This window comes from Carya illinoinensis, chromosome 5, assembly GCF_018687715.1.
Source record: "Carya illinoinensis cultivar Pawnee chromosome 5, C.illinoinensisPawnee_v1, whole genome shotgun sequence".
Lineage (NCBI taxonomy): Eukaryota > Viridiplantae > Streptophyta > Magnoliopsida > Fagales > Juglandaceae > Carya > Carya illinoinensis.
Genome location: NC_056756.1, coordinates 9,462,732 through 9,472,715, shown reverse-complemented (window position 1 = coordinate 9,472,715; position 9,984 = coordinate 9,462,732). Strand labels below are relative to the sequence as shown.

At 38.8% G+C, this 9,984-nt stretch overlaps 1 protein-coding gene across 1 annotated transcript; it reads left to right on the top strand.

Moving 5' to 3' along the window:
- The first annotated feature begins 4,233 nt into the window (after nt 1-4,233).
- Nucleotides 4,234-9,688, top strand: LOC122311012 (translation initiation factor IF3-1, mitochondrial). Its single transcript, XM_043125349.1, has 8 exons — nt 4,234-4,590; nt 4,929-5,016; nt 5,676-5,743; nt 6,201-6,299; nt 6,469-6,525; nt 7,072-7,140; nt 8,174-8,236; nt 8,345-9,688. The coding sequence occupies exons 1-8, from the start codon at nt 4,381-4,383 to the stop codon at nt 9,383-9,385; spliced, it is 1,695 nt and encodes a 564-aa protein (XP_042981283.1). The 5' UTR covers nt 4,234-4,380; the 3' UTR covers nt 9,386-9,688.
- Nucleotides 9,689-9,984: the final 296 nt, after the last annotated feature.

Here is a 9,984-nt window from a genome sequence, read left to right as displayed (position 1 = left end):
TACGAATATGGGTTCCTACAATATTCAAATATGGATTCGGGTGAGTAATGTGGTCTGGGTATCCGTCTGGCCCAAACCGAGTCATAACCCAAGTCGGTAGTTGGAAAAATCTGAATTGTTGAAATTTGGGATCTTGATATTTGGGTAGACCATTTTTTTTTTTTTTTTTTTCATTTCGGTTATCCAAGTTGTATTTGGTTAAAAAATAAAGAGTAATATTAGATATAGTCATAGATTGTATAAGTATCGCGCACTCTTCTAAAAAAAAAAAGAAGCCTTGATTAATAAATAATTAATTTTTTTATTATGTGAAAGTGAGTTTCATATTTTTTTTAAATATATATATATACACGGTACTTACATATTTTATAATTATAAATATTATTTTTAAAAATAAAATTGAATTGTGTGTACTGAATTTTGAATTCGGTACCACCTCATATAACAGTACCCGTATCGACATTCAAATAATAATTCAATAAGATAAAAATAAAGTCGATAACTGTCTTCGGTATCCAAGTTATAGGTTGAAAAAAATCGGTCCATATGAACAATGGCTAGTAGTAACCTATAACGGAAGATAAAAGTTTGGGCCGTATGGGTATAAAAATAATTTTCACACAGGCCAATAATGGCATGCCACGTAGGCACTTTAAGAAAACCCAAAAAAGAACCGCATACACCCTATCTCCATGTCTTTATCCTCCAAATCTCCCCCCCTCCCCCATAACCAAAGAAGCAAGCCAGATAACCAATCAAGAGAACAACCTAATGAGGGAACTTGTCACAGGCTAAGCCTAGGAGGAAGCCAACATTCTCGTCGATATCGTTGAAGACATTGATCAAGGTGAGCTAGTGCTGATTTAAATCCATAATTGATTTTAGGGAATGAGTGGAAAGACGTATGCATTTCCTGATGCTATCTAAACCCAAATTGTGGCACCCAACCCGACTCGTGGTGGCATTATCCCTGCTTTTAACACCATAATTGACGGATTTTATTATACTCAACAACCAGTCAACTTATATTGCGAATTCACAATTTTAAAGAATTTGAGTAGGCACATAGAGAGATAGAGGAAAGAGAGGCAAAGAGTAAGAGCATATGACATTTGTGTATATTTGGTGTACGTGTGAATCATTGTATATGTGATATTTCTTTACATTTGATTTTTGGAGGTCTCTGCGGTTGAGTTTCCTCCATAGCAAACGACACTTTCTTTTTCTCCTTTTAATATCTTCTCCGTTGTATTATTATTTTTTTGATAAATAATTTTCTATTGTAATTATATCATTGGTACAGAGGCACTTTCTTCTTTAGAAACTATGAACAAAGTTCCCTTTGTCCATCTTTTTTTTTTTTTGAAAATAGATCATTGAATTCATCAATAAACCGAAGTTACAAGTGTAACTTATCAATACAGGAAAACCAGACTATAAGCCAACATACGCATCTGCTCTAAAACATCCCCGCACATATAGTAGCGGACATTGTCTTAACTTCTGAATCTCTCCTGAGCGAGAGAAGATAGCGCTCTGTATTAACAGAGAGGAAAGACCCCCTCCATCCTCCCAGGGAGATGGAGTACAACACGCTGTTACTATGGACACCAAGTCCAATAGCCCAATTCCACGATACTAATAACTAAAAAAGCAAACTAGAAAGTAAAACAACACATAAAACAAAACCCCAAGCACCAGCCTGAATCCCGACAGGACACATACCACAGGCATCAGCTAACACGAGCCCAGAATAGCACGAGCACCCAGCTCACGCATGGACAAACAGCCGCTACTATAGAGACCGATCATACGATCACCAGCCATAACATTGCCCGCCACTCTCGATCAACTCTTACCCCGGATTATGTCCGATCAAGCAGCTCATTACCTCACTCGGGTAAAAACACTAATGGTCCCCACAACAGCAAGCACCCACCACGTGCTGTACGGCACGTAAGTACGACTGCAGCATACTCTGAGCAATTTTTCAATATCCTTCCACTACACTGTACGTACGGCTACGGCACTAACAGCACATGACACCCGTATGCCCCGACAGCGCACTTTCGCATACTCTGAGCAAAACACGTTTTGCCCCACTACATTCAGCAGCTACTCACAACAAACTTATGAGCAACTACGTACAGCAAGCATCGAATCGCAATCTGAATAGCTCTGCTTTAAGCAGCTACTAACAGCAAGCATCGGAGCAGCACCCACCACGTTTTCATCTCCCGCTGAAAACACTGCTACAGCAGGCTAGGCCATCCTGGACGCCGCGGTGGGGGCACTCTTCCCTCCTACCCACTGCTGTCGAGGGCCTTATTTTCCATACTATGAAAATAAAAGCAAATACAGCACTAACTAATACAAAGAAACAAATACAAAAGAAACACTGAAAACAGCAAGACGGAAACTAAACAGAAATGAACTCAGAAACAGAAAACTAAATAAAGAAAAACTGAAAACAGCAAAACGAAACCAACTGCGTCACCCCCCATTCCGACCACCTTCCACGGGGATCTCCTCCATGAGTACCGCCTGGCTTTACCTCAGAAAGCTCCTTGAAAACTCCCATGCAATCCAGCGAGCCTCCCGAAAACCATCTCTGTTTTCCATGGATAAAACAGAGCCACTAAACCTCGCGGGAAACACCCTAAATCTACATGCATACCGTAGCTGCTGAGCACATAAAACCTTGGCTCTACTTGCATTGAGACCCTACCCTTCACCACCACGCCCAGCTACGTGGAGTTCCATGATGGTCTTTCTTTGAAAACAAAACGCATTCACAGCCAAACAACGTCCAAGCCCTCCACTTCCATCGTATAAAGACATCTTCATCACGTCCGAGTGAGGTAACAAAGATAGAAGACTCCAGTATCCCTTCAACGTCAAAGCCCAGGAGCTTCATCGTATAAACTGCCTTCATCACGTCCGAATGAGAAAAAAAGGTAAACGGCTCCAACGTCCTTGACCATGTATTGAGAACTTTCAGGCCACCATGATCACCGCCAACCGATGCTTATTGATGAAAGGAAACTAGCAGAAAAAACAGAAAAAACCAACAAAAGGATTGGAGGGATTGGAGGGAGGGGGAAGCTTCGGCTCCCTCCCCCCCCCCGGGGACGGTTTATTCCTTTTTTCTTCTAGAGAGAAGGAGGAGCTTCTCTATGCGGTTACAGTTAATATCTGGTATTGTTCCCTTTGTCCATCTTGGGAACAGGAATGGTGTTCCTTAAAATCCCATAACTGATTCAATCTAGAATTGATTCATGGTATTGGATTGCTGCCTCAATTGAGAGAAGGGGGGTGGCTTCTAACAGGATTGGGAGAATAGGAATAACAGAGAGATAAGGGAGGGGGAGAAATTCGGAGGATATTGAGATGGGGATCAGGTGCATGCGGTTCCTTTTTAAGTTTTCCTGAAGTGCCTACATGGCACGTTATTATTGGTTGGTATAAAAATTATTTTTATATCAATTTGATTCTAAGTTTTTCTTATGATGGAGTCCATTACGAAAAGTGGATCTCAAAATATAATTAAATAATAAAACTTATATCTTTTATTAAATTAAAGTTTAAGATAAATAGTAAAACATTAAATAAAAAAAATCCCGATCTAATACTGACTTCACAATTCATCTCTCTCTGTCTCTCCCATCAATTTGTACATATTAAATCCGAATAATGTGTGATAAATAATGTCGCGAAGGGTGTCACCGCATACTTTCGCATCCTCTCATATGGATTTAATAATAATGTTCGTGTAGGATGACATTCCACAAGTAGCCGTTACTGTCAAAGAAGGAGAAAAACAGTATCAAGTGCTTTGATTAATGGCTCTTCACTGCAGCATAGAAAACCAGGTACTAAACAACAATATAGTTTAATAAAACAACCTTCGAAAGTGACACTATATTAAAGCATTCTGTAATACTCAAAATATGTATTTATTTTTAATCTAAATTAGCCATAGAAAACATTACATCAATTGATTCAACTTGACTGTGTCAGAATAAATATTTAATAATGGGTTTTAATTAATTAATTTAATTTTATTTTACAAATAAGCGATTATGTTCTAGAAATATAACAACTATGGTTTTTAGAAGAAAACTCGGTCCGGTTTGGGAATAGGCCCTAATCCTAGGCCTAATAAATATGGGCTCAGAAGTTGGGCTGGCTTTGGCCCTTTCGTACATCAAATGTGTTGAACAACTGAACTTTCAACGGTATAAGCGCATCACTCGCAGAACTGAAAGTCTGAAACCCCTCGCTAGGGTTTTGGATCCAAGTCGGCAAATCCTTCTCCATCAACCTCTCTGTCTCTCTCGTGAAAACATGCAACAGTTTGGTATCTTCTACTAGAAAAAGATGGCATTTTGTTGTAGAATTAGCCGCTTCAAGCCAAAGCACTTCTCCTATCATATTCAAAGACATTACCTTGGCATCCCAAATGGTGCTCCTACCTATTCAAACTCGAAGCACACCGACCGACGTATCTTGGAAAATCCATATTGGGTAAATCACGTCGGACCCAGTAGCTTTTGCAACAGTGTCAGGTCTTTCGCTGCACCAGTTCAGGTAACAACTTGGGTGTAATCTGCTTATTATTTTGGCACTGAATAGTCTGATGACTCGATTATTTTTTTTTTGGTGTCGTTTGTGATCATCGGGCTATTTTTATTTTTTGTGGTGCTGTGTAATGGATATGATTTTGGTCGGGTCGTAAGTGTGATTTGTGGACTATTTGGTTTCTTTATTATTTTGGTTATTTTTTTTCTGGGATGGGTGGTCACGAGTGCAGATCGATGGTAATTATATGAGGTTGTAAGTAGCTAGTTATTTTGGCCGTGAATTTCTTTTTCTGGTGGTATTAGGACTTGGGTAACGCATGACATGATGTATTGTTGAATTTCCAGGCAAAGCCGAAGGAAAAGAAGGACACGGGTGGGCCGCGTTTGAATGAACAAATCATGGCATCAGTTATTAGGCTTGTGACAGAGGAAGGTATGTCAGCTGGAAGTGTTTTGCAATAAATATATTACATACTCACCCATCATGCTGTCTCCTTATGGAAAAATTCTAGAAAAGAACATCTAGTTTTTTTTTCGAGATCTACATTAAGTTCAAAAGCATTGCATTCTAATACTTGATATGCCTGTCGAAGAAATGATGGCTACATTGTGAGTTATAACTGGTGTCTAATACTGTGGATAGGCTTTTTGGTGTAAGAGAAGGATAATTAGTATTCATCATCCACTGCTGTGGTCATGCTCTCTCAGGCAATACAAATTTAAGCTACATTGTCTATGGGAAAAAGAAAATAGATTATACTATGAAAAGCTCCTTTACTAATTGATCATAAGAAGTTACCAATGGTGTTATGATTCAGAGGCTTCTAGCTACCCACTGGCAAGGAATGATTTGGAGAGATTCTTAAGACTTGTACATTGCAGTTAACTAACTACTAAACATATTCGCTCTCGTTGGTTGTTTCCCACTCTTGTCTACTTGGGGATGTGCCCCTCTGTGCTTTTAACAAGATTAGTTATAAAAAGAACGAACTAAATACTAAACAATCTTTGAGGAAAATCACGTCTTTTGGGCTATGTCAGAGTTTGGTAGACTTTTATTAGGAGTCATTCTGAATTCATCTTTATGGGCAGGGCACGAAAAGGTCTCAAGGCATGAAGCACTTGAACGTGCCAGGAAGCTCAAACTCGATTTAGTGGAGGTATGATATTTGATTTTTTGGCCATGGTACTTGTGGAGAGAACTCATGAATGTGATACTCGCCAAAACAGAGTGTTGACCGAAAAATTTCAATGGTTGCCACTTGGACTCGCTTATGATTGAAAAATTCAGCTTTCCAGTGATGTAGTTGACCCGTCTCTTTGATGTTTGGGGCATATGGCCAGCTTTGAGGTGAAGGTGGAGTTATAAGTCTTGTGAAGTTTAGCTCCCTGTCACTTTCTGTGATACTCAATACTTTTTTGATAAGTAAGATATGCTTTATTAATAATAAAAAAGGAAGGGTTACCCAAGTACAGGAAGTATATAAGATATACATCTAACCAAAAAATTTCAAAGAACAAGAAAGTCCTGTGATGCTCAATAATTAATTTCAGCATAATAAACAACTTTAATGTAGATTGGCTCCATTCTGGGATTCAATTGCGTAATGTTTACAGGTTCAAAGAAATGCTGATCCACCTGTCTGTAGACTGATGGATTTCCACAGAGAAAAGTACAAACAACAGATAAAGGAAAAAGACCGTGCTAAAAGCAAGGTAAATGATATCGTGGATTTGTGCCTTAGTGTTCTATATTGATCAAAACCACTACTTTGTTATTTTGGATTTATTTCAAAGATTCAAATAAGTTATGTTATGAGATCCTTCTATGCGTATTACCTCGAAAGGAGACAGCAAAGAATTTAATTTTTTGGATGCACTGCAGTCTGATGTGACTTTGCGAAAAGGAGACTACAAAGAAGTTCGCTTTTCAGGGAAAACGGTAAGTTCTTTCTTTGAAAACCTGCTACCTATTTTACTCCCACCACGCATTGGTATTTCCTTGAACTTATCTCAGCCAGTTTCATCAAACAATGCAAAAGGCACGTTCAGGTACACAAGGTGTGTACAAGAGGGCCAAATTGGCATTTGACTAACTTACAGGCTGGGGGGTTTGAACCCACGTGCACTATGGCAGTAGATCTTGAGTCTGCCCCCTTAACCTCACCGGCAAACCTGTCATCGAATTTGTTAAAAAGGCTTGAAAATCAATAACAATATGGACACTATAACTTAGAAAAGAGACCATTAAATTCTTTTCACTTGGGATGTCAATTGATGTTTGAGTACTTTGTTACATCATCTGTTAGTGTGTTTTTGGCTTGTTCTACAGGGATTTCTGGGATTTTTATATTTGAATTGTTCCCTTTATTCTACTTACCCCCCCCCCGCGCCCGAAAAAAAACTCATACAAAAATATTATGAATTAGGTTAAAGGTAGATTGAGAGTGAATTTTAAGTGTTAGAACATACCTGCTACTCTTTTCAGGAGTTAAAGGACTTAAAGATGAAAGCAGAGCAAATTAAAAGACTGATGGAGCGTGGTTACCGGGTCAAGGTACTTTCTTTTATTTCTTTAAATGATTCTTTGATTTACTAATGTTTTACATCACCTGTACCTATCAAAAACAAGAAAAAGTTTTAGATGACCCATCAAGGTGCAGCCTAATGGTTGAAGGGCGGTCTTGGGATGAGCTGTAGACTTGGACATCTTGGATTCGATTCTGCACTAGGAGTTCCCTGATACATGTTTTTGCTGGTGGGGTCGTGTTTGTGGGTTTTATCTCCTAGGGATGGGTCCAGATTGCACTGCCTTTGTGTGGTTTCGTGTCAACTTTAGATATTCTCTTCCTGCTTATTCTTTTTGTTATTTTATTTATTTATTTTTTTTGGGGAGAGAAAGGGGGGGGGGGGGGGTAAATGTGAATTGTTGATCCCACCCCAGGTGTTATTTTCCAGCATGTATCTGTTGATGCTTTGATGTTTTTTGGTATAACTGCTACTTGAGTGTTATCTATGTTGCATGCTGATGTCCTTCCCCCCTTATCTTTAATGTGAGAGCTTCTCTGAGTTGCATGCATTAAGAGAGACTAATATCTGATCCTTTCGTGCCCATTTTTTGGGTATATTGATGGATCATCAGATACTTCTAGGAAGTCCTGTATTCTGTGCTCTATTAGAAATCAGAAAATTTAAAATAAATAGGTGCATGGTAATTGTAAATGCTCAAAGAGCTTGAATCAACGTGAGAAGGCAATATGAGGGGGGAGGGAGCGTGGGGAAGTTCAAAACTAATTATTTTTAAACTTGCAAGAACTGCTGTACTGACAGTGGCTATTAAAAGATGGAAAGAAAAAAAGAGAAATAAGGAACCGATACTACTATAACTAGGTTCTATTCTAACATTCTTCATTTTAATATACGTAGATAAGCTCACAAAAACTCCTTTTATTTCTAAATTTGCCAAAACAAGTTCTATTTTTTGTTACCAAATCTTGTGGTTTATATCTCCTTAAAAGTTCTTTAACCAAGGTTATCACACTAACCATATGTGCTTGGATTGCTAATTTTCTTCTCTGGATATGAAACAGTGCAGGGCCATGGGTAAAGAAGATCAGGACTTGGGAGGATTGCTATCTCGTCTCTCTGCTTTGGTATTGCCAAATTATTTTGATCTTGTTACTCATGGTTTTATGCTTGAATCATGACTGTCCAATCTTTTTTGGTCCCCTGCACTATTAATTATGGACAACCATCTGCAGATTGAAGATGTATCAATTGTGGAAAGTGGACCATCAGTGAGAGAAACAGAGGCACATGTGATAGTGAGGCATGTCAAATTTGGGGCACCCAAGAAAGGAGGTGGGAACAAATCGAAGGTTGTAGGGGATAAAAATGCCAAGGTTCAGGTGGTTGCCACTGCACCAGGAGCTGTTAATTCCATTGATCCCATTGAAGAACTTAGTTCTGCTGAATCAGAAACTGAGGAAGGTAACTTTTCTGATGAAGTTGACCTGCCTATAGATAAAAATCTTGAAGATGATAAGAATCGCTGGTCAGTGGATGGTGCTACTGATGACTTTGACAAAGTGTTCCAGTTTGGTGGTGATGTGAATGGTGCAACTTCGGGTTCTACTGACAAACAATTCAGAACTGCTCAAAAAACTGCCTCTCCTTTGTCAGATATTAATATTTCAGACACTTTGCGCTCCACTCCACCACCTGATTTTATGCAAACAAATGAAGTACCATCCTCCCCAGAAGGGCAAAATAGGTACAAAAGAAGTGAGCCAAGGAATCAGTTTCCATCGTCAAGACCAGTTGATAATAGGAGTCCAGAGATGAGAGACTCATTGAGGCCAGACCACCAATTTCCAAACCAAAGAAGGCAGCCCCCACTGGATGCGAATTTCTCTCCAGCGGTACCAGAAAGCAGTAAAGTCAGCATTGATGCTTCTGAATTCAGAAACTCAAAGCTTCCTCTAAATAGCATGCCCAAGCGAGAACCAAGTCCTCCTGGCACTCCCAATGCCACAGCACCCGGTTATGGCATTTTTAGTGCTCCAAATGCTCCTGGGAAGCGAGTTGCAGCTGCAGAAGTTCAAGTGAAAAGTGAAGGAAACCCTTATGATTCCTTAAGGAATCCGGGCACAAGAGGGGTATCACCAAATACGAACTTGTCCAATTTAAATCCTGGTGACACCCAAAAGCCAGGCCTTGACAAGGGTGGGACGAAGGGATGGGGAGTATTTAGTCGAGAAAGCTCGAATGCGATGACAAACCAGACATCTAAGCCAAACTGAGGTGCAGAAATAGTGTATACATTATATTGATTATTGAAACTGACTATGTTTCCAGAGGTTTTGGTGAGGATGATTACTTCTCACCTTGGGATGAACTCAACATGATTTTTGGCCTTTTTGATGAGCTACAAACTTACATATACCTGGACCCGACACAATTCATGTCCTGATGTACGAGATAAATAACAAAATATGCAATTGTTCAATAATTATTCCCGTCGGTGGTTTATTTATACCGGTGGTGTACTATTGAATTTGTCCGAATTTTTTCTTTCATAAATGAGTTTTTAATAAGTTATGTAAGTGAATGGTGTTGATTTGGATGCCTCTCTTGTCAAGGTCTCCACAAGTATTTTTGACGTGTTTGCAATTGCATGGTATTTACTTGTTTTGTCAGCAAATCAGCTGTAAATATTGATTTAAATTTATTTGTGTTTATTTCTTGAGTTATTCTATTTTGGCTGGGGTAGATCACACCATTCACAACGTTGCATTTTATTTATCAAAATTTATTTTTTAAATTAAATTATGTTATGTAAGTATTTTATTAGGTTTATTTTGCACTGAATAAAATTTTTAAATTTTTTTAATAAAAAATG